This window comes from Oncorhynchus tshawytscha, linkage group LG26, assembly GCF_018296145.1.
Source record: "Oncorhynchus tshawytscha isolate Ot180627B linkage group LG26, Otsh_v2.0, whole genome shotgun sequence".
In the NCBI taxonomy this organism is placed as follows: Eukaryota; Metazoa; Chordata; class Actinopteri; order Salmoniformes; family Salmonidae; genus Oncorhynchus; species Oncorhynchus tshawytscha.
This window is the reverse complement of record NC_056454.1, coordinates 39172075-39198428: the sequence shown is the minus strand read 5'-3', so window position 1 is coordinate 39198428 and position 26354 is coordinate 39172075. Positions and strand designations below refer to the sequence as shown.

Genomic DNA, 26354 nt, shown 5'->3' with positions numbered 1-26354 from the left:
ATCATTTCTACTGATCTGAGTGCCAGTTATCATTATTTTCATAGCCAATGCGCATTTTCATGGAACAGTTTCATTTTAATAATAACGTTTTTGTTTCTTAAAATCAATGTCACCTGCTTAATCATTAAAAAAAGCTGAAGAAAAAAAAAATCTAAACATTTAAATTCAACTAATGGAGAACACCAGCCTCTGCCATATGGACACATTGATACACTGTGATCCATTGGCGGCTAAAGAAATGAGAGCATCGAACTCAGAGATAGCTTATAGGCCAATGCAGCAGTAGGCCTTTAACTTCCATCTCAACTAAGTCAAATATATAAGCCTAAAGCCAACCAATAAAAATAGAAAATACAAGACAAAACTCCACATTTTAGAGTGGCCTTTAAATTGTCCCCAGCCCAAGGTGCACCTGTGTAATGATCATGCTGTTTAATCAGCTTCTTGACATGCCACATCTGTCAGGTGGATGGATTATCTTGGCAAAGGACAAAATGCTCACTAACAGGGATGTAAACAAATGTGTGCATAAATATTTGAGAGAAATCAGCTTTTTGTGAGTATGGAACATTTCTGGGACCTTTTATTTCAGCTCATGAATCAGAAACCAACACTTTACATGTTGCGTTTATATCTTTGTTCAGTGTACATAGGCTACAGTCATTTAGGCATATTTGTCGTCTTTGTATTTTAAATGGAGAGTTATGATTGAACTGAGCACCTCCATAGATTGAAGAAGTATATGCCCATCAATTGGTCTCTCCTATTGACTTGAGCAAAAGTTCATGTGTCCCTTTCGTTGAGGTGGAATAGTTTGCAGGTAGGTGTGAGTTCGTTAAAAGCTCACTTGCCTCTCATTCTTTATTGCAGGTGTTCGCAACAACTGAAATTGTCTAGCCAGGAGTTGAGATGTGGCACGTGGGCGCGCTATGGCATGTATGTAGGCCGTTCGGGTAATTAGCGCTCGAGTCCACCCCTTGCAACTCGCTGCTAATATCCACGCTTCAGAAACACTGCAAGTGAACGAGACCATTCTTGGAAAATAGACGTTCTTGTTGTGGTTGGCTTTTTGACTGAAATCCATTCATTGGAGGAAAAATATGGACTATTTTCCATAGGTCTATCATCTCTCCTTATGGGTCAAACCAATATACACAAGATATTGCACATGCTTTTCGGTGTGAAAAACCAAATAGCGCTTAAATTAATATATATTCTTATAATATGTTACCTTAATCCCATTCATTTTACATTGTCTATATTACAGGTCCCTAAGGCACCGATGACACCATGAAGTTAGAGAGATTGAATTGCTTCAGAGGGCACTGAGAGAAGTCCAACTGACATTCAACTCTCTGTATAGCCTAGCCATGGTGAAACTGGTGCCTTCATGTAATGTGTCATGCTGGTGTTAAAGAAGAGAGAGAGATGAGTATTCTGGAGGCTCAGTGCTGTGTGTGTGTGTGTGTGTGTGTGTGTGTGTGTGTGTGTGTGTGTGTGTGTGTGTGTGTGTGTGTGTGTGTGTGTGTGTGTGTGTGTGTGTGTGTGTGTGTGTGTATTAGTGGTGTACGTGTGTGTGTGTGTGTGTGTGTGTGTGTGTGTGTGTGTGTGTGTGGATGGCCAGCCTGGGCCTGTGAATTGGTCTGCTGTCTCCCTCATCAGGCCTTGAAAAAGACTTGTTGATGCCAAGCAGGGGCGCAACTTTGGTTTTAGAGGTGGGGGGGGGCATCATTATTATTATTAAAAAATGTATCCAGTCGGATAAATACTCCAAACGGCTTACCTGCCCTCTCGGAGGCGTCCGCATGGTCCTAAAGCACACTGTTGCCTCGTTTTATATCACATTCCAATTATAAAACTGGGAGGGGGGGACAAAAATACAATTTCAGAATGTGGGGGGACATGTCCCCTGTCCCCAGTGACAGTTGAGCCCCTGGTGCCAAGGAACAGTTCTCCCTGAACACACTCTGCCCCATGACTGACGACACACACACGCACACACACGCCACTAATATACACATACACCACGTAAATACACATGCACACACACACACCACTAATATACCCACACACACCACTAATATACACACATACGCACACCGCTAATATACACACACCACTAATATACACTTACATGTGTCTCACTCCAACAGAGATGTGCACACTGTTCTAGACAAACATAAACACTTTATAACTGAAACACATAGGCCTAGATTTGAATAGATACAGTCACATATTGTTAACACACTCATTTATTCATACTCTTAACTTCTCTGTAGTAGACTATGGCTGCCCAAATGATACCCTGTTATCTATGTAGTACACTCCTTTTGGTAAGGGCCAAGGCCCTTTGTTCTAATCAGACAATTCTGTTAGAGCCACATTTTGGAAACGTTTATTGAACATGAGTAATTTTGGAGGACTGAGAACACTCAACGGAGAGTTTTGGCAAAGACAGCCAACAAAAGAATATTCTCTTCTGGGTGGCCAGTCCTGGTGTTTTCCATCACTGTCACTGCTAGGGCAAATTCCAGAGTTGGATATTCAATATCCACGTGCCAATTCAAATGGCTTTATACAAACAAGTTAAACAAATATTATATTTCAGTACTGTATATTTATAAATGCTAAACAACACGTACACACACTTTTTTGTAACTTGATAACTTCTGAATATTAGTTATTGAGATGATTGTGAATGTTTTATTGGATTTTTTAAAAACTTGTTTTTTTTCAACTCAAAGCCATTTGGTATAGTCACCACATGAAAGGAAAACAAACAAACAAATATGATTGTGTGCTTTGTGTATATTTGATGGCTCCTCAGTGGCGCTTTGATATCACGTGAGTAATCTATGGATGGAGTAAAGAGTGAGATGCAAACCTATTGATAGACAGATCCTACTGGTGTTTAAGAGGATCAGCAGTTTGAAGGATTGTTACTGTAAACCCAGATTATTCAGATTAACCAGGTTATTAATCACAATTGAAAGAGTTTTGTTCTGCTACCTGATTCTATTTAGGCATTAGCAGATGCTTGTTCAAAACAGGATAAATCTTTCAATGTCAGGAGGATAGTAAAAAATAAAATAATTCACTGCTCTAAAAATGGACCTCTCCTTCACCCCTATTGCATTTCTGTTTGTGTGCGTGCGTGCACACACTCGTATGTGTGTATGTGTGTATGTATGTGCATGTGTGTGTGTATGTGCATGAGCCAGGGCAGGTGTGTGAGTGAGTGAGTGTGTGCATCTGTGTGCATGGCTGTACTGCAGTGTCTTGGGGAGTTTCTGGCTGTACTGCAGGTGTTGAGATGTGTAAGGTCATTGGGTCCATAGCAAGCAGAGGCTATAACTGATGACTGCTGTTTCTCTACTTCCTGCCTTATATCACTATCATCTTGTTATATTTCTCCCATAGCTCTTTCCATCCTCCTCCTCCTACTCTCTTACTGTAATAGGGAGTGGAGGAAAGTAGCAGATGCGATGTCCCTCTGTTATTCACTCCATCTCCCTCTCGTCTCTTTCACTTTCTATCTTTCTGACCCATTCTGTGCTAGGGCGTGAAGACCGGTAGATACACACCTGCTCTCCAAACCACTCACTATACTCTAATGCAGTCTGCATGTAGTACAGAATGTGTTTCTCCCACAAAAACCTCAGTTTTTTCCCCCATTCATTCTTAACCACAGATATACATTATTTTTAGGCCTAATGTGGCCTATATTCTGGAGGATTAATGTTTTGTTCCTCTGCAACAAGATCTCACGTTCTCACTTCAGTATTCCACATTTGTCGAGGGTATCACCTTAACCCTAGTGAAAGTAGGGAAGGGTTAAGGTTTGGGATGGGATGGGGTTAAGGTTTGGGATGGGGTTAAGGTTTGGGATGGGGTTAAGGTTTGGGATAGGGTTAAGGTTTGGGATGGGATGGGGTTAAGGTTTGGGATGGGGTTAAGGTTTGGGATGGGGTTAAGGTTTGGGATGGGTTCAAGGTTTGGGACAGGGATTAAGGTTTGGGATGGGGTTAAGGTTAAGGTTTGGGATAGGGTTAAGGTTTGGGATAGGGATAAGGTTTGGGATGGGGTTAAGGTTTGGGATAGGGTTAAGGTTTGGGATAGGGTTAAGGTTTGGGATGGGGTTAAGGTTAAGGTTTGGGATAGGGTTAAAGTTTGGGATAGGGTTAAGGTTTGGGATGGGGTTAAGGTTTGGGATGGGGTTAAGGTTTGGGATGGGGTTAAGGTTTGGGATGGGGTTATGGTCTGGGATAGGGTTAAGGTTAAGGTTTGGGATAGGGTTAAGGTTTGGGATGGGGTTAAGGTTTGGGATGGGTTCAAGGTTTGGGATGGGGTTAAGGTTTGGGATGGGTTCAAGGTTTGGGATGGGTTCAAGGTTTGGGATGGGGTTAAGGTTTGGGATGGGTTCAAGGTTTGGGATGGGGTTAAGGTTTGGGATGGGTTCAAGGTTTGGGATGGGGTTAAGGTTTGGGATGGGTTCAAGGTTTGGGATGGGTTCAAGGTTTGGGATGGGGTTAAGGTTTGGGATGGGTTCAAGGTTTGGGATGGGGTTAAGGTTTGGGATGGGGTTAAGGTTTGGGATAGGGTTAAGGTTTGGGATGGGGTTAAGGTTTGGGATGGGGTTAAGGTTTGGGATAGGGTTAAGGTTTGGGATGGGGTTAAGGTTTGGGATGGGTTCAAGGTTTGGGATGGGGTTAAGGTTTGGGATGGGTTCAAGGTTTGGGATGGGTTCAAGGTTTGGGATGGGGTTAAGGTTTGGGATGGGTTCAAGGTTTGGGATGGGGTTAAGGTTTGGGATGGGGTTAAGGTTTGGGATAGGGTTAAGGTTTGGGATGGGGTTAAGGTTTGGGATGGGGTTAAGGTTTGGGATAGGGTTAAGGTCTGGGATAGGGTTAAGGTTTGGGATGGGGTTAAGGTTTGGGATGGGGTTAAGGTTTGGGACAGGGATTAAGGTTTGGGATGGGGTTAAGGTTTGGGATAGGGTTAAGGTTTGGGATGGGATTAAGGTTTGGGATGGGGTAAAGGTTTGGGATAGGGTTAAGGTTTGGGATGGGGTTAAGGTTTGGGATAGGGTTAAGGTTTGGGATGGGGATAAGGTTTGGGATGGGATTAAGGTTTGGGATGGGGTAAAGGTTTGGGATAGGGTTAAGGTTTGGGATGGGGTTAAGGTTTGGGATAGGGTTAAGGTTTGGGATGGGGATAAGGTTTGGGACAGGGGGGTTAGAGTTCCTAGCACTGGGATCCTGACATTTTTATTGATAGAATCACATAGAAGTTTAATTTGGAACATGGACTTGTGATCAACCACCATAGTGTTAAGTACACTGAGTATACCAAACATTCCTAATATTGAGTTGCACCCCCCCCGAAAAGCATTCCAGATGCTGGCCCATGTTGACTCCAATGCTTCCAACAGTTGTGTCAAGTTGGCTGGATTTCATTTTTGGTAGTCGACCATTCTGGATACACACGGGTAACAGTTCAGTGTGAAAAACACAGCAGTTCTTGACACAAACCGGTGCACCTGGCACCTACTACCAGACCCCGTTCAAAGGCACTTCAATCTTTTGTCTTGCCCATTCACCCTCTCAATGGCATACATACACAATCCATGTCTCAATTGTCTCAATGCTTAAAAATACATATTTATCCTGTCTCCTCCCCTTCATCTACACTGCTTGAAGTGGATTTACAAGTTAAATCAATAAGGGATCATAGCTTTCCCCTGGATTCACCTGGTCAGTCTATGTCATGGAAAGAGCAGGTGTTCTTAATGTTTTGTACACTCAGTGTACGTAAATCGCATTCATGACTACTTCCTCAAACTGTGAGTTATAACATTGTCGGACACTAGGTGGCAACATAATTCAACTAATCAAACAAGTAACACATGTTTCCCTTGAAAGACAACAACATGGTTTCCCTCTGTCACACTTACACTACACACACACCGACACACTTGCATGCAAGACCCTGCTAGGTAAAGTCCCCCCTTATCTCAGCTCGCTGGTCACCATAGCATCTCCCACCTGTAGCACACGCTCCAGCAGGTATATCTCTCTAGTCACCCCCAAAACCAATTCTTTCTTTGGCCGCCTCTCCTTCCAGTTCTCTGCTGCCAATGACTGGAACGAACTACAAAAATCTCTGAAACTGGAAACACTTATCTCCCTCACTAGCTTTAAGCACCAGCTGTCAGAGCAGCTCACAGATTACTGCACCTGTACATAGCCCACCTATAATTTAGCCCAAACAACTACCTCTTTCCCTACTGTATTTATTTTATTTATTTATTTTGCTCCTTTGCACCCCATTATTTTTATTTCTACTTTGCACATTCTTCCACTGCAAATCTACCATTCCAGTGTTTTACTTGCTATATTGTATTTACTTTGCCACCATGGCCTTTTTTTGCCTTTACCTCCCTTATCTTAACTCATTTGCTCACATCGTATATAGACTTGTTTATACTGTATTATTGACTGTATGTTTGTTTTACTCCATGTGTAACTCTGTGTCGAACTGCTTTGCTTTATCTTGGCCAGGTCGTAATTGTAAATGAGAACTTGTTCTCAACTTGCCTACCTGGTTAAATAAAGGTGTTCTCAACTTGCCTACCTGGTTAAATAAAGGTGAAATAAATAAATAAATGTCCTTCTGTCACACTCAAACACACACAAACACCATATTAACACACAGACACAACATTACAAATCAAATCGTATTTGCCACATGCTTCGTAGACAGCAGGTTAAGACTAATGCTTTCGCACACGCACACACACAATCAAACACCCTATTATAAATCAAATACATTTTTATTTGTTAAATGCATACTTACTGGTCCTTTTCCAACAATGCAAAGTTAAAGATCCAAAAATAAAAATAAAAATAGTTACATGAGGAATAAATACACAGTGAATAACAATAACGAGCAAAATCAACATGGCTATATACAGGGAGTACCAGTACTGAGTCGATGAGTAGGAGTACGAGGTAATAACATGGCTATATACAGGGAGTACCAGTACTGAGTCTATGAGCAGGAGTACGAGGTAATAACATGGCTATATACAGGGAGTACCAGTACTGAGTCAATGAGCAGGAGTACGAGGTCATTTAGGTAGCTATGTACATATAGGTAGGGGTAAAGTGACTAGACAACAGCATAGATAATAGACAGTAACAGCAGTATACAGTAGGTAGGGGTAAAGGATTTATAATAGGCAGTAGCAGCAGTACACTGTAGGTAGGTGTAAAGGATAGATAATAGACAGTAGCAGCAGTATACTGTAGGTAGGGGTAAAGTGACTAGGCAACAGGATAGATAATAGACAGTAACAGCAGTATACTGTAGGTAGGGGTAAAGTGACTAGACAACAGCATAGATAATAGACAGTAACAGCAGTATACTGTAGGTAGGGGTAAAGTGACTAGACAACAGCATAGATAATAGACAGTAACAGCAGTATACTGTAGGTAGGGGTAAAGTGACTAGGCAACAGGATAGATAATAGACAGTAGCAGCAGTATACTGTAGGTAGGGGTAAAGGATTTATAATAGGCAGTAGCAGCAGTATACTGTAGGTAGGGGTAAAGTGACTAGGCAACAGGATAGATAATAGACAGTAACAGCAGTATACTGTAGGTAGGGGTAAAGTGACTAGATAACAGGATAGATAATAGACAGTAGCAGCAGCATATTGTATGTGGTGAGTGTGAAAGTGTGTGTGAGTGTGTTGCATCTGTATGGGTAAAGGATTTATAATAGGCAGTAGCAGCAGTACACTGTAGGTAGGTGTAAAGGATAGATAATAGACAGTAACAGCAGTATACTGTAGGTAGGGGTAAAGTGACTAGGCAACAGGATAGATAATAGACAGTAGCAGCAGTATACTGCAGGTAGGGGTAAAGGATAGATAATAGACAGTAACAGCAGTATACTGTAGGTAGGGGTAAAGTGACTAGGCAACAGGATAGATAATAGACAGTAACAGCAGTATACTGTAGGTAGGGGTAAAGTGACTAGACAACAGGATAGATAATAGACAGTAGCAGCAGCGTATTGTATGTGGTGAGTGTGAAAGTGTGTGTGAGTGTGTTGCATCTGTATGCATGTGTGTGCATGTTATGTGTGTGTGGGCATATGTAGTGTGTGTGTGTGTGTGTGTGTGTGTGTTGGGTGTCAGTATGTGTGAGTGTGTGGGTAGATCACAGTGTGTTTGCATAGAGTCGGTGAAAGAGAGTTAGTGCAAAAAAAGGATCAATGCAGGTAGTCTGGGTAGCCATTTGATTAGCTATTTAGTAGTCTTGTTTAGCAGGAGAGGAGTTTATTTTCACTCAGCTATGTGCATATGATGTATACCAGAGACCAGCCCTTCAGCCTGGCAGGGGAAGAGAGGAATGTATTGTTTAGGTCCTGGGTGTTTAATGTACTGATGTATACAGTGTTTAAAGAAGGCCCTGGCTTCCTTCTTGCTGTCCTCTGCTCTGGCCTGGCCTGTGTGAGACTCTAGAATCACAGTGGTTTCCTGTCTGAAAGTTCCAGTCTGATTCCCAAATGACACCCTATTCCCTATTGTAGTGCATGACTTTTGACATAGGGCCCATAAAGGGCTCTGGTCAAAAGTAATGCACTACATAGGGAATAGGATGCTATTTGGGATGCACATCCAGTCTTCAGCCTTTCTCCACTGAGGTTATTTTTGAACATTCCTCCAGACCACAAAGACATGTAGCATGTGGTGTCCAAACCATTTGACTGAGACATAAATGAAAATGACTACTGGCTAGCCGGGGTGACGGTCTGCTTCTGTCCAAGTATCCGGGTTGTCATCTGGCTGTTACAAAACCAGACTGGCACCCCGGTTAGGGAATCAATGGCTACTGTTCTCTGGACAAATACAGTATAGTCTCCTGTGATGGCCTTGATTGAATACAGTAAGTACATAAGAGCTACAATTTCCAACTGTACTGTATATAGTTCTGTCCATGACTGTTTTAACTCTGCTGTAACTGTGTAGTAGAGACCATTGGATACTCTGTATATTAGCAGCCAGTTTGCTGGCTCGTCTTCTTCTTCTTCTTCGTTGTTCTGGTCGGTCCAGCTCAGTGTCTGGTTAGTCGTCTTTCTGACAGTTTCCTGTCGTTCTGATCGGTCCAGCTCGGTGTCTGGTTAGTCGTCTTTCTGACAGTTTCCTGTCGTTCTGATCGGTCCAGCTCGGTGTCTGGTTAGTCGTCTTTCTGACAGTTTCCTGTCGTTCTGATCGGTCCAGCTCGGTGTCTGGTTAGTCGTCTTTCTGACAGTTTCCTGTCGTTCTGATCGGTCCAGCTCGGTGTCTGGTTAGACATCTTTCTGACAGTTTCCAGACAAAGGGATATACATTTACTGTTCAAGAATTTGTGTTGTTATTTCTTAGCTTTCCTCCTCTTATTACCTCCGTTTGGCAACATCCTTTCTTTCTTGCCATCTGTTAATCCTGACAACGTGCTTATAAAAGGAGAATAACCTTCCACTCCATCACGGTCTCTGTGACATGCTTTCATGTTTTCATTGTTGAGAGTCAAGTGAAAGCAAAGTCTTACCAAGAGCTCCCAATATACTACAAAACAATAACCATATGCACCTTCTTAATCAATGTTTCCATTTTTGTGCCTATGACTGCAATGAAATCAGAAGACATACAGATTTACCAGGTCTATGTTAAGATATTACAGGACAAAAGTCATTACTATCCTGGAGGCTCATTCTAACGAGGCAGATGTTGTAATCAGGAGTGCACTAATTTGGATCAGAGTATGATCAGTATGAACCAGTCAACATCATGTCCAAGATGGCGTAGCAGTCAGACGTCTTTGTCATGTCTCGTCCCATGTATATATCTTTTTAAGTATTTTTCTTCGCATTATTTTTTATATTTTTCCTAAACCTCAACTTCAAAATACTCTCCTGCAACCCGCCTCACCCAATGTGGTGTGGATCTGTTTTCTCTAAAGTATTTCTATGTACCTCCGACCTGCATTACCTCAACTGAAGCTAACTAGCTACCAGCTATCAGTCGGCTAACCTTTAGCTCGGAAAGCTCTTGGACCCCTCTGCTACTTGGAACCCTACTAATTCCACGACTGGTCTATCGACGTCACCGCACCAGGAGGCAAAAACAGACTTTTCCCCCATCACAACGTCCCTCTAAGGCCCTTATGCTAGCTTGCTAGCCCCGGCCTGCTAACTGCTAGCACCGGCCTGCTAACTGTCTGAATCGCCATGTCCCCAGCCAGCCCAACCACTCACTGGACCCATACGATCACTTGGCTACACATGCCTCTCCCTAATATCAATATGCCTTGTCCATTACTGTCCTGGTTAGCGATTACTGTCTTATTTCACTGTAGAGCGTATAGCCCTGCTCAATATGCCTTAACCAACCATGTTGTTCCACCTCCCACATATGCGATGACCTCACCTGGTTTAAACGTCTCTAGAGACTATATCTCTCTTCTTCACTCAATGCCTAGGTTTACCTCCAATGTACTCTCTTCCTACCATACCTTTGTCTGTACATTATGCCTTGAATCTATGCTAACATGCCCAGAAACCTGCTCCCTTTACTCTCTGTTCTGAACGTGCTCGACGGCCAGTCCTTATAGCCTTTAGCCGTACCCTTATCCTACTTCTCCTCTGTTCCTCTGGTGATTTAGAGGTTAATCCAGGACCTGCAGTGCCTAGCTCCACTCCTACTCCCCAGGTGCTCTCATTTGTTGACTTCTGTAACCGTAAAAGCCTTGGTTTCATGCATGTTAACATTAGAAGCCTAATCCCTAAGTTTGCTTTATTCACTGCTTTAGCACATACTGGCAACCTGGATGTCATATCTGTGTCTGAATCCTGGCTTAGGAAAACCACCAAAAACCCTGAAATTTCCAGCCCTAACTATAATATTTTTCTCTAAGATAGAACTGTCAAAGGGGGCGGTGTTGCAATCTACTGAAGAGATAGAACTCTGCAGGCTATCTTACTATCCAGGTCTGTACCAAAAACAATTTGAGCTTCTACTTCTAAAAATGCACCTTTCCAGAAACAAGTATCTCACCGTTGCTGCTTGCTATAGACCACCCTATGCCCCCAGCTGTGCCCTGGACACCATATGTGAATTGATTGCTCCCCATCTATCTTCTGAGCTCGTGCTGTTAGGTGCCGCGGTCATCCCCCTCTTCAAAGGGGGAGACACTCTAGACCCAAACTGCTACAGACCTATATCTATTCTACTCTGCCTTTTTAAGGTCTTTGAAAGCCAAATTAACAAACAGATTACTGACCATATCGAATCTCACCGTACCTTCTCCGCTATGCAATCTGGTTTCAGAGCTGGTCATGGGTACCTCAGCCACGCTCAAGGTCCTAAACGATATCATAACCGCCATCGATAAGAGACATTACTGTACAGCCGTATTCATTGACCTGGCTAAGGCTTTCGACTCTGTCAATCACAACATTCTTATTGGCAGACTCAACAGCCTTGGTTTCTCAAATGATTGCCACGCTTGGTTCACCAAATACTTATCCGATAGAGTTCAGTATGTCAAATCGGAGGGCCTGTTGTCCGGACCTCTGGCAGTCTCTATGGGGTGGCAAAGGGTTCAATTCTCAGGCCGACTCTCTTCTCTGTATATATCAATGATGTCGCTCCCGCTGCTGGTGATTCTTTGATCCACCTCTATGCAGACGACACCATTTGGAATACCTCTGGCACTTCGTTGGACACTGTTAACTAAGCTCCAAATGAGCTTCAATGCCATACAACTCTCCTTCCGTGGCCTCCAACGGCTCTTAAATGCAAATCAAACTAAATGCATGCTCTTCAACCGATCGCGGCCCGCACCTGCCCGCCTGTCCAGCATCACTACTCTGGACTGTTCTGACTTAGAATATGTGGACAATTACAAATACCTAGTGTAAACTCTCCTTCCAGACTCACATTAAACATTTCCAATCCAAATCTAGAATCTAGAATCGGCTTCCTATTTTGCAACAAAGCATCCTTCACTCATGCTGCCAAACATACCCTCGTAAAACTGACCATCCTACTGATCCTCGACTTCGGCGATGTCATTTACAAAATAGCCTCCAACACTCTACTCAACAAATTGGATGCAGTCTATCACAGTGCCATCCGTTTCGTCACCAAAGCCCCATATACTACCCACCACTGCGACCTGTATGATCTCGTTGGCTGGCCCTCGCTTCATACTCGTTGCCAAACCCACTGGCTCCAGGTCATCTACAAGTCTCTGCTAGATAAAGCCCCACCTTATCTCAGCTCACTGGTCACCATAGCAGCACCCACCCGTAGCACGCGCTCCAGCAGGTATATCTCACTGGTCACCCCCAAAGCCAATTCTTCCTTTGGCCACCTCTCCTTCCAGTTCTCTGCTGCCAATGACTGGAATGAACTGCAAACATCTCTGAAGCTGGAGACTCTTACCTCCCTCACCAGCTGTCAGAGCAGCTCACAGATCACTGTACCTGTATATAGCTCACCTGTAAATAGCCCATCCAATCTACCTCATCCCCATACTGTATTTATTTATTTATCTTGCTCCTTTGCACCCCAGTATCTCAACTTGCACATTCATGTTCTGCACATCCTACCATTACGTGTTTAATTGCTATATTGTAATTACTTTGCCACCATGGCCTTACCTCTCTTATCCTACCTCATTTGCACATGCTGTATATAAATTGATTGTATGTTTACTCCATGTGTAACTCTGTGTTGTTGTATGTGTCTAACTGCTTTGCTTTATCTTGGCCAGGTCGCAGTTGCAAATGAGAACTTGTTCTCAACTAGCCTACCTGGTTAAATAATGGTGAAATAAACCTGGTGCTGTTGCCTTAACCCATAAGGACCTCCAGCTGTTATAATGGCTCGCTCTCAGCTGCTTCAATGATCCCAGTTACAATTCAACAATCAGACGTGTGTTGACTGCATGTTGCACCACCACACACACAGTCTGTGTGTGTGAGAGAGAAATAGAGAGAGACACACCCACCCACACAAACACACAGACTTAATTTGAGTCAATTTGGTTCAAATGCATATTACTGATTGTGTCTAGTTCCCATGTCTAGTGATAGGGATATTACGTATTAGAATTGATTCATCTAAGGGAAATCATTTTCCATTGGTAAAACAGCTTCAATTGAAATGGACAAAATGCCCACCACTCTCAATAACCTCTTGCTCAGAGTCAATAATGGTCCTCCAATTCATTGTTGACAAGTAGTGAAAAGCTGGATCAATAGACTGACTGTCAACTATACAGGTGGACCATGATCTTCCTTGAACTAGGAAGATCATGGTCCATCTGTATAGTTGATCTAGTTGATTATAGTCCATCTGTATAGTTAATCGTGCTCCATCTGTATAGTTGATCATGGTCCATCTGTATAGTTGATCTAGTTGATCATAGTCCATCTGTATAGTTAATCGTGCTCCATCTGTATAGTTGATCATGGTCCATCTGTATAGTTGATCTAGTTGATCATGGTCCATCTGAATAGTTAATCATGTTCCATCTGTATAGTTGATCATGGTCCATCTGTATAGTTGCTCATGGTCCATCTGTATAGTTGATCATGGTCCATCTGTATAGTTGATCATGGTCCATCTGTATAGTTGATCATGGTCCATCTGTATAGGTGATCATGATCCATCTGTATAGTTGATCATGGTCCATCTGTATAGGTGATCATGGTCCAACAGTGTCATAATGAAAATGACTGGTGAAATAAAGGATTTGGTGTATAAATCTTTGAGCAGGTGAAGTCATGCCTTGGTCACAAGTTTCATTCACTTTCTTTGAACTTTAGTGATCTCCAGTGGCTTTGAGTCATAGCAATGCACTCAAAAGTATCTACTGGCGTTGTAAATGTACATGAGTATTGCCTCATCACATAAAACAACTTCATTGAGAACCTGCAAAGATTTTTCTATAAAGATTATAGAGCCCAACATCACTAGGCTTCACTGGGCAAAAAGTGGTTGAATCAACGTTGTTTCCAGGTCCTTTTCAATCCAACAATTGAATGTGATGATGTTGATTTGCAGTAAGTCATCAAAGTAAGGGTGTTTCGTCTTGTTCTCAACCAACTGTCAACCTAAATCCCATGTCATAGTGACATTTCATGTTGAATTTATGTTAGTTGACAACTCAACCAAATTGAGCCTAAATCAAAAATAGACGAACTGACGTCTGTGCCCAGTGTGCTACATCTATAGTCTACAGAAATATTTATATTTAGTAAATAAACCAAGCAGCCATTAAAATACAGGCCATATCATGCTGCACAAATCACCTCCTCGCCTTCGGTCCTCCCATATTTTCTCCCTCCTGCGAGCAGCCACGCTTTGGCTTTCATGAATCACTCACACATTTATTATTCGGCTTTACTAAAATCACTCTCGTTTTTTTAAGTGGATGATACGAATAATATAATTTGATAGGCGAAAAGAAAACTAAAAGTGGATTTGTTGCCAATAAGTAGACGTTCGTAACAAAGTAGCCGCTCGCGCGCAGTGGTGGAGTTCTCAATTATTGTAACTTTGTATGTTTTTTTCTCCAAAGAACGAGAGCTTCACGCTTTTAGGCGCACGGTGCGTTGAAAAATAACTATTTACAGAAAAATATAAAATTGCATATTTTTTATTGTGCGTTATTTGGTTGCCTATGACAGTGATTATCCGGGGGCAACGTCAAACGGCTTTATACCGTCAACCCACCCTGGATGGAGCAATCCGGTTAACTTTATAGCAATAGCAAAACTCTGTTTGTAGGCTAACTGTCATCGTGCCCTGTTAGTGTGAGCTGGATATCCCGCCACGGCACTATGGGCTGCGGGTTGAGGAAACTGGAAGACCCAGAGGACAGTAGCCCCGGGAAGATATACTCCACTCTGAAGAGACCGCAAGTGGAGACCATAACAGACACCGTTTACGAGTATGTGCTACTGGACTTCAGTTTGGAAGGTAACGTTATGCGTTAGGATATCATCTCACATTCATTGATAAAACAAAACGGGCTACTCTGGATTTATTCTAAACAATGTTTCTTTAGATATTGACTCTGCTACACTAACTGAATGTAAGAAAACAAATAAACATGAATGACTATTTTCTTATGAAATAGCCTGGGCTACTTCGAAGTCTTGCCCCCATTTTTACAATGTATGGCTTTTCGTTTTCAAACATTGTCTTACAAATTGAAGATTTGTTTTTCAAATACAAGCGTCTTTCTTTGGGCTGAACCTAATTGGAACGAACTACATGTGTGTATCCTGGTTCCTGTGCTCTGGCTACTCTCTGTTCTCTTAGCAACCGCTGTCATTTTATTATCCAGAGAAATAGGTCAGGATTTTATTTGCGTGCGTGCGCGCATCCATGTGGGATGAACGATACAGTACCTACTACTGCAGACACCTGCCACCACATTAGAATATGATTCATGATCATCTGGAACTGCCACAACAGACCTTCGTCAAACATAATATTTTTTTTTGTGTAATCCCGACATGAAGAGTTTTGGAGACTCATGCCGGTTGATGTTGTACCCATGGTGGCCTATTTGGAAGGGAAATTATGATTAAGTAAACCCTTGTTAACAGTGGCTGGTGTCCTTTTGAATTGAGTGTTGGTTTATAAAGTGTTCGGTAGAATCGAAACAATGGTGTTGAAATCAAATAATGGTCATCAATACCATCCTAATACAGGGGTTAGTCTTTTTGCCCTAGCACTACACATCTGATTCAAATCATCTAAGCTTGATGATGAGTTGGTCAGCTGTGTAGAGCTAGGGCAAAAACCCCTAAACGCTCACCCCAGGACCCAGTTTGCCCTAAACGCTCACCCCAGGACCCAGTTTGCCCTAAACGCTCACCCCAGGACCCAGTTTGCCCTAAACGCTCACCCCAGGACCCAGTTTGGGAAACCCTGCTCTAATACAAATGACATATTGGTCTGTAGACTGGGACTCTCTGGGGAGCCACCACTCTCTTGCTCACTGTGGTACCTCTGTGTCATCATGGCTATGAGCTTTAGATGTGATTAGATAGGTCTGCATGGGTTATTGGGTTTGGGCTGACACAGTAAAGAGTGGCATGGCGCCCAGCCCAGGGGTTGGGATTAAAGCCCACTAGTTGATAGAGTTCATACAGTCACTCTTATTCTACAGCACAGACCATTTTAGTATCTGGACATAGCCGGGATTCATTTGAGTATATTCTCAACAAGCGTGTGTGTGTGTTTGTTCAAAACTGCTTTTTTTTGGGAGATCAGCAGAAAGTCATGAGTTTCCTCCACACCAGCCAAATATGACCAAGACCAGTTCAACTGGATATAGGAGTCTCAGTCTGTGTAGGCTGGTGGTGACTTCCATACCAACCGAAACCTGGTCAAGAAGAAAACATGGCCTCATATACCTTATTGAAATACTGTACTACTTATTTTAAATATCAAATGATATGTCTAGTACTACTATGTACATAATAAGACTGTGGTACAGGTTGTCAAGTTCAACCCTAAATACCTTGAACATGTTATTGAAATGAGGAGCGGTGACTGGAGACAGAGAGAAGCTGTATAATAGATGTCCTGGGGGTCTTTTTTTGGAGCGTACATGACCCTGAACGGGACTGAGCTCCATTCCCGAGTGCGGAGCACCTGGCCTGCAGATGTCTCAGAGGCAAAGCAAAAAGCACATCACAAGAATAACTCTCTCTCTGCTATGTCAGAGTGCCACGTGTCTGGCTCTAGGCCTGTGTAGAATAGATAGACATCCACACACTGTTGAATAACAGGAATACTCCAAAAAGTGTCTGGAAATACAACAGATATATGTTTTTAATTTGATGCTCATTGGTCAAGAATTAAAAGGACTGCTGTGCCTAATGCTTTTCATGCCTTTATGTGTTGCTTGTCTGGCTGTGTCAGAGTTATCTTTATTCTATGTGGGGGATCTTAGCCACATTTGATGCTTGCTGTTGATACTGTATTTTTCCCAAGCCAAGTGTCTCCAACGACCTCCAGTATCAGGCCAAGTGTCTCCCACGACCTCCAGTATCAAATCAAATCAAATGTATTTATATAGCCCTTCGTACATCAGCTGATATCTCAAAGTGCTGTACAGAAACCCAGCCTAAAACCCCAAACAGAAAGCAATGCAGGTGTAGAAGTATCAGGCCAAGTGTCTCCCACGACCTCCAGTATCAGGCCAAGTGTCTCCCACGACCTCCAGTATCAGGCCAAGTGTCTCCCACGACCAGTATCAGGCCAAGTGTCTCCCACGACCTCCAGTATCAGGCCAAGTGTCTCCCACGACCTCCAGTATCAGGCCAAGTGTCTCCCACGACCTCCAGTATCAGGCCAAGTGTCTCAAGTATCAGGCCAAGTGTCTCCCACGACCTCCAGTATCAGGCCAAGTGTCTCCCACGACCTCCAGTATCAGGCCAAGTGTCTCCCACGACCTCCAGTATCAGGCCAGTACTCAGGCCTCCAGTATCAGGCCAAGTGTCTCCCACGACCTCCAGTACCAGGCCAAGTGTCTCCCACGACCTCCAGTATCAGGCCAAGTGTCTCCCACGACCTCCAGTACCAGGCCAAGTGTCTCCCACGACCTCCAGTACCAGGCCAAGTGTCTCCCACCACCTCCAGTACCAGGCCAAGTGTCTCCCACGACCTCCAGTACCAGGCCAAGTGTCTCCCACGACCTCCAGTACCAGGCCAAGTGTCTCCCACGACCTCCAGTACCAGGCCAAGTGTCTCCCACGACCTCCAGTACCAGGCCAAGTGTCTCCCACGACCTCCAGTACCAGGCCAAGTGTCTCCCACGACCTCCAGTACCAGGCCAAGTGTCTCCCACCTCCAGTACCACCTCCAGTACCAGGCCAAGTGTCTCCCACGACCTCCAGTACCAGGCCAAGTGTCTCCCACGACCTCCAGTACCAGGCCAAGTGTCTCCCACGACCTCCAGGACCAGGCCATGTGTCTCCCATGACCTCCAGTACCAGTGCATTCCACTAGATAGATAGATAGACAGGCTGACTGATTACCATGCTCTCTGCTGCAGAGCCTCTGAGAAAGATGTTTCAGTGTGAGGTAGAGCTAAACAGATTATTAAGGATTAGAACTAATGTCCTTAATCACCCACCTATGATCTGTTTCATTGTTGTTCTGGGCTTTAGGCCAAACCAGTGGGCTTTAGCTTTAGTATTAACATCAACACTGGACCTGCCTGATGATTGGGGATTAGTTAGAACCCATAACACGTTCCTTCTCCTCTCCTTCGGTTCTCCTTGAAATAAAGAAACATTTCTGACACACACACAAGTGCAAGTAAACAACATCACAGTCAAGCACGCTTGCAAGCGCACAAAAAAGCTCAATCTGATGGCCAATTTGCTGACATAAAAACACACTTTCCAACAGACTGAACAAATATAATATATTTACAGACATTCACACACAAAACACACTCTCACTCAAAACTCACACAAACACAAACACCTTAAACTGAGATAACAGATAATAAGACCCTGGGAAGTCCAGATCACTGAGAAATCTCTAGATGAGTGAGTGGCCAGGGAAGCAGAGAAAGGGAAGCTTTTGGCGCTGACAGAGATGGTTGCCTCGCTTCACGTTCTTAGGAAACTATGCAGTATTTTTTTTTTAATGTATTATTTCTTACATTGTTAGCCAAAAAAATCTTAAGTCTTATTACATACAGCTGGGAGGAACTATTTGATATAAGAGCAACATCAATTTACCAACATTACAACCAGGAATACAACTTTCCCGAAGCGGGTCCTCTGTTTGGACCACCACCCAGGACAATGGATCGGATCCCAGTAGGCAACCCAAAACAACAACGGCGCCACAGAAGGGGTAGATGGAGCGGTCTTCTGGTCAGGCTCCGTAGACGGGCACATTGCTCACCGCTCCCGAGTATACTACTCGCCAATGTCCAGTCTCTTGAAACAAAGGTAGACGAAATTCGAGCAAGGGTTGCCTTCCAGAGAGACATCAGAGATTGTAACATTCTGTTTCATGGAAACATGGCTCACTCGGGATATGTTATCAGAGTCGATACAGCCACCCGGTTTCTTCACGCATCGCGCCGACAGAAACAGACATCTCTCTGGTAAGAAGAAGGGCGGGGGTGTATGCCTTATGATTAACGAGTCGTGGTGTGATCATAACAACATACAGGATCTCAAGTCCTTTTGTTCACCTGACCTAGAGTTCCTTACAATCAAATGCCAACCACATTATCTACCAAGAGAATTCTCTTCGATTATAATCACAGCGTGTATATCCCCCCCCCCCAAGCAGACACCTCGACGGCCCTGAAAGAACTTCATTGGACTCTATTTAAACTGGAAACCATATATCCTGAGGCTGCATTTAATGTAGCTGGAGATTTTAACAAAGCTAATCTGAAAACATGGCTCCCTAAATTTGATCAGCATATCGAATGATCGACATGGGCTGGCAGCATTCTGGATAATTGCTACACTTCCGCAACGCATACAAAGCCCTCCCTCGCCCTCCTTTCGGCAAATCTGACCACGACTCCATTTTGTTGCTCCCAGCCTATAGAGATAAATTAAAACCGGAAACACCGGTGCTCAGGTCTGTTCAACGCTGGTCCGAACAATCGGATTCCACGCTTCAAGATTGCTTCGATCACGTGGACTGGGATATGTTCCGGACAGCCTCAGACAACTACATTGATGTATACGCTGATTCGGTGAGTGAGTTTATTAGCAAGTGCATCGGTGATGATGTTACCCACGGTGACTATTAAAGCCTTCCCCAACCAGAAACCATGGATTGATGGCAGCATTCACGCAAAACTGAAAGTGCGAACCACTGCTTTTAATCAGGGCAAGGAGACCGGAAACATGACCGAATACAAATATTGTAGCTATTCCCTCCGCAAGGCAATCAAACAAGCTAAGCGTCACTATAGAGACAAATTAGAGTCACAATTCAACGGCTCAGACACGAGATGTATGTGGCAGAGTCTACAGTCAATCACGGATTACAAAAAGAAAACCAGCTCCGTCGCGGACACCGACGTCTTGCTCCCAGACAAATTAAACAACTTCTTTGCTCGCTTTGAGGACAATACAGGGCCACTGACACGGGCCGCTACCAAAACCTGCGGGCTCTCCTTCACCGCGGCCAACGTGAATAAAACATTTAAACGTGTTAACCCTCGCAAGGCTGCCAGCCCAGACTCCCATCCCTAGCCGCATCCTCAGAGCATGCACAGACCAGCTGGCTGGTGTGTTTACGGAGATATTCAATCAATCCCTATCCCAGTCTGCTGTTCCCACATGCTTCAAGAGGGTCACCATTGTTCCTGTTCCCAAGAAAGCTAAGGTAACTGAGCTAATTGACTATCGCCCCGTAGCACTCACTTCCGTCATCATGAAGTGCTTTGAGAGAATAGTCAAGGATCATATCACCTCCACCCTACCTGACACCCTAGACACCCAAGACCCACTCCAATTTCCTTACCGCCCCAATAGACGACGCAATCGCAATCACACTGCACACTGCCCTAGCCCATCTGGACAAGAGGAATACCTATGTAAAAATGCTGTTCATCGATTACAGCTCAGCATTTAACACCATAATACCCCACCAAACTTGTCATTAAGCTTGAGACCCTGGGTCTCGACCCCGCCCTGTGCAACTGGGTCCTGGACTTTCTGATGGGACACCCCCAGGTGGTGAGGGTAAGAAACAACATCTCCACCTTGCTGATCCTCAACACTGTGGCACCACAAGGGTGCGTTCTCAGCCCTCTCTTGTACTCCCTGTTCACCCATGACTGCGTGGCCATGCACGCCTCCAACTCAATCATCAAGTTTGCAGATGACACTACAGTGGTAGGCTTGATTACCAACAATGACGAGATAGCCTACAGGGAGGAGGTGAGGGCCCTCGGAATGTGGTGTCAGGAAAAAAAACTCCCACTCAACGTCAACAAAACAAAGGAGATGATCGTGGACTTCAGGAAACAGCAGAGGGAGCACCCCCCTATCCACATCGACGGGACAGTAGTGGAGAAGGTGGAAAGTTTTAAGTTCCTCAGCGTACACATCACAGACCAACTGAAATGGTCCACCCACACAGACAGCGTGGTGAAGAAGGCGCAACAGCGCCTCTTCAACCTGAGGAGGCTGAAGAAATTTGGCTTGTCACCGAAAACACTCACAAACCTCTACAGATGCACAATTGAGAGCATCCTGTCGGGCTGTATCACTGCCTGGTAAGGTAACTGCTCCGCCCACAACCGTAAGGCTCTCCAGAGGGTAGTGAGGTCTGCACAACTCATCACCAGGGGCAAACTACCTGCCCTCCAGCACACCTACACCACCTGATGTCACAGGAAGGCCAAAAATATCATCAAGGACAACAACCGCCCGAGCCACTGCCTGTTCACCCCGCTACCATCCAGAAGGTGAGGTCAGTACAGGTGCATCAAAGCTAGGACCGAGAGACTGAAAAACAGCTTCTATCTCAAGGCCATCAGACTGTTAAACAGCCATCACTAACATTGATTGGCTGCTGCCAGCATACTGACTCAATCTCTAGCCACTTTAATAATAAAAATTGGATGTAATAAATGTATCACTAGTCACTTTAAACAATGCCATGTTATATAATGTTTACATACCCTACATTACTCATATTTACAGTTGTCAGAAGTTTACATTCACTTAGGTTGGAGTCATTAAAACTCATTTTTCAACCACTCCACAAATGTCTTGTTAACAAACTATAGTTTTGGCAAGTCGGTTAGGACATCCACTTTGTGCATGACACAAGTAATTTTTCCAACAATTGTTTACGGACAGATTATTTAACTTATAATTCACTGTATCACAATTCCAGTGGGTCAGAGGTTTGCATACACTAAGTTGACTGTGCCTTTAAACAGCTTGGAAAATTGTCATGGCTTTAGAAGCTTCTGATAGGCTAATTGACATCATTTAAGTCAATTGGAGGGGGTACCTGTGGATGTATTTCAAGGCCTACCTTCAAACTCAGTGCCTCTTTGCTTGACATGAAGGGAAAATCAAAAGAAGTCAGCCAAGACTTCAGAAAACAAATTGTAGACCTCCACAAGTCTGGTTCATCCTTAGGTCCAATTTCCAAATGCCTGGAGGTACCACATTCATCTGTAGAAACAATAGTACGCAAGTACTAGGAAGGAGACATGTTCTGTCTCCTAGAGATTAATGTACTTTGGTGTGAAAAGTGCAAATCAATCCCAGAACAACAGCAAAGGACCTTGTGAAGATGCTGGAGTAAACAGGTACAAAAGTATCTATATCCACAGTAAAACGAGTCCTATATCGACATAACCTGAAAGGCCGCTCAGCAAGAAAGAAGCCACTGCTCCAAAACCGATATAAAAAAGCCTGACTACGGTTTGCAACTGCACATGGGGACAAAGATCGTACTTTTTGGAGAAATGTCCTCTGGTCTGATGAAACAAAAATACAACTGTTTGGCCATACGGACCATCGTTATGTTTGGAGGAAAAAGGGGGAGGCTTGCAAGCCCGAAGAACACTATCCCAACCGTAAAGCACTGGGATGGCAGCATCATGTTGTGGGGGTGCTTTGCTGCAGGAGGGACTGGTGCACTTCACAAAATAGATGACATCATGAGGATGGAATATTATGTGGCTATATTGAAGCAACATCTCAAGACCTCAGTCAGGAAGTTAAAGCTTGGTCGCAAATGGGTCTGGACAATGACCCCAAGCATACTTCCAAAGTTGATTCAAAATAGCTAAAGGACAACAAAGTCAGGGTATTGGAGTGGCCATCACAAAGCCCTGACCTCAATCCTATAGAAAATGTGTGGGCAGAACTGAAAAAGCGTGTGCAAGCAAGGAGGCCTACAAACCTGACGGTTACATCAGCTCTGTCAGGAGGAATGGGCCAAAATCCACCCAACTTATTGTGCGAAGCTTGTGGAAGGCTTCCTGAAACGTTTGACACAAGTTAAACAATTTTAAAAGCAATGCTACCAAATACTAATTGTGTGTATGTAAACTTCTGACCCACTGGGAATGTGCTTCTACACCTGCATTGCTTGCTGTTTGGGGTTTTAGGCTGGGTTTCTGTACAGCACTTTGAGATATCAGCTGATGTATGAAAGGCTATATAAATACATTTGATTTGATGAAAGAAATAAAAGCTGAAATAAATAATTCTCTCTACTATTATTCTGACATTTCACATTCTTAAAATAAAGTGGTAATCCTAACTGACCTAAGCCAGGGGATTTTTACTATGATTAAATTTTAGGAATTGTGAAAAACTGAGTTTAAATCTATTTGGCTAAGGTGTATGTAAACTTCCGACTTCAACTGTATACTGTACTCTATACCATCTACTGCATCTTGCCTATGCCGCACGGCCATCGCTCATCCATATATTTACATGTACATATTCTTATTCATTCCTTTACACTTGTGTGTGTATAAGGTAGTTGTTGTGAAATTGTTAGATTACTTGTTAGATATTATTGCACGGTCAGAACTAGAAGCACAAGGATTTCGCTGCACTCGCATTAACATCTGCCAACCATGTGTATGTGACCAATAACATTTGATTTGATTTTTGAGTGGGCGTTGTCCGTCATCTCACTGTGTGTGGTGGGTCCCACCTGAGCTCTAGAGCAATAGCTCCCTAGTGGAGCTCAACGCCGGGATATTCATCCAGTATCCAGTGTAACACACAGGTCCATCTCTCTGGCCTGGGATCCCCTCCCATTCCCTGCACACCCCCACCCACCAGCCCAGTAGCAGCCCAGCCCACTCCAGCAGCAGCCCAGCCCAGTAGCAGCTCAGCCCCGCCCAGTAGCAGCTCAGCCCCGCCCAGTCCCAGTCCACTCCAGCAGCAGCCCAGCCCAGTTGCACCCCAGTAGCTTAGCCTCCTTTTAAAGCTCCATTACTCCTGCCTGTGGTGGAAGCAGAGGCCTGGGGCAGCACATCAAAGTGGCTAATGGCTAAAGCCTCACAAGCTGATTTAGTTCAGCCCCGCAGTCAGTGTGGATGGAAGGAGGGAGGGATGGGGGAGAGCTGGAGCACTCCGCTGGACCCAGGACAAAGGCTGGACAGCAGCCCGTGAATAGAGGGGCAGAGTGGGCATTACACTGCTGATCCAGTGGGACTCTACTGGGCTGAGTGGGGGAAGAAGGAATACAAGGGAGGGGATGGAAAGGAGATGGATGGATGGATGGATGGATGGATAAATGCACAGGGAAGGATTTGATGAAGTTGTATGGACAGATGTATTCATTAAATATTGCAGTTTGATGGGATTGAAGGATACATGAAAGGATTTGAGAATGAGTGTATCCACCCACCCTGTTATCCTAAAATAGTATGACTAAAGTAGTCTGTCCGAGGTTGGTTATCTCTGACTGCTGAACCTGGATTTCCACGTAAAAGGACTCATGAGCACCAATGTGAAGTTCATAGGAGAGTAAATCTATTTGAATTCAATCAAAAACAGGGTTGTCAAACAATTTTATAATTTCTAGAAAAATATTTGAATAGAAATTGATATTTTTTTCTTTTTTTAACATCAAATATCTAAAAACACGTAAACTCATATTTTTTTTCATATTTGCATATTTTGTAGCTTAGACCCTATTTTCACAGTATTTTGTTATTGTGCTCACTATCAGCTGAGATACATGCTCTTGAATACAGGGTGGGTGTCATTTCAATCATAGAAATATAATTTATAGAATGGACCTATCCTTCAGACCACTGCAATTTAGTTGTTACACCATTGATGTTTAAATTGAATTTACATTTTTACTAACACAAAGATGGCTGCCACCGTCAAATGTCATCTTCAACGGACAGAGTCTATTCTATTATCTAGATTTCTATGATTTCAAAAGGTTTCCTAGGGAGAATTGACTGCATAATTTAAAACAACAGATATTCCCATTCAGGTCAACATTCTCTGATGTGTGGACCTCCAACCATCTTTGTGGAATAATTTGAAAGTTACTATTTCAATTGTATTCCAATTTTAGTACATGTACTGTATCAACAAAAATATGAAACACGCCCTTTATTCAAGAGCATTTGTGTCTGAACTGATGGTGGGCACACCAAAACACGGTACAATTGGAGTTGATGCCTTTTTTGATAATTGACGTTTTTAAGGTATGTTTATAAAAAACTGTTTTGTAAGTTTTTCAATGATATCAATCTCAACCGTTTATGTTTTCCGGTGACAAAGACATGGATGTCTCATGGTATGCAAAATGGGTCAATTCTTAGCACCTTTATTGCTTGAATGTTTTGTCATTAAGATTTTAAAAAGTAACTTTCTGAGCACTTCTACAATGGGCAAATACAGATCATTCTGAAAGTTTTCAGACCTCTTTCTCCACATTTTGTTCCATTTTGCCTTATTCTAAAATGTATTCTATTGTTTTTTTCCCCTCAATCTACACACAATACCCCATAATGACAGACATTTTTGCAAATGTATAAAAAAAGAAATGGAAGTATGACATTTACATAAGTATTCAGACCCTTTACTTAGTACTTTTGTTGAAGCACCTTAGGCAGTTAATACAGCCTTGAGTCTTCTTGGATATGACGCTACGGCTGTTACAAGCTTGGGACCCCTGTATTTGGGGAGTTTCTCCCATTCTACTCTGCAGATCCTCTCAAACTCTGTCAGGTTGGATGATGAGCATCACTGCACAGTTATTTTCAGGTCTCTCAGAGATGTTAGATCGGGTTCAAGTCCGGGCAACTCAAGGACATTCAGAGACCTGTTCCAAAGCCACTCCTGCATTGTCTTGGCTGTGTGCTTAGGGTTGTTGTCCAGATGGAAGGTGAACCTTCGCTCCAGTCTGAGGTCCTGAGCGCTCTGGAGTAGGTTTTCATCAAGGATCTCTCTGTACTTTGCTCCGTTCATCTTTCCCTCGATCCTGACTAGTCTTTCAGTCCCTGCCGCTGAAAAACATCCCCACAGCATGATGCTGCCACCACCATACTTCACCGTAGGGATGGTGCCAGGTTTCCTCCAGACATGACACTTGGCATTCAGGCCGAAGAGTTCAATCTTGGTTTCATCATGGTCTGAGAGTCCTTTTCGATGGCTTTTGGCAAACTCCAAGCGGGCTGTCTTGTGCTTTTTACTGAGGAGTGGCTTCCGTCTGGCCACTTTACCATAAAGGCCTGATTTGGTGGAGTGCTGCAGAGATGGTTATCCTTCTGGAAGAC

General features: G+C 43.6%; 1 protein-coding gene across 1 annotated transcript in view; it reads left to right on the top strand.

Annotated features, from left to right (window-relative positions):
• Window positions 1-14397: 14397 nt before the first annotated feature.
• The window catches only part of LOC112224869 (raftlin-2-like), a 43885-nt gene continuing 31928 nt past the window's right edge, over window positions 14398-26354 (top strand). Inside the window, exon 1 of the mRNA XM_024388487.2 lies at window positions 14398-15040. Coding sequence (XP_024244255.1) covers window positions 14902-15040 — 139 coding nt within the window. The 5' untranslated portion in view covers window positions 14398-14901. The remainder of the gene's footprint in view (window positions 15041-26354) is intronic.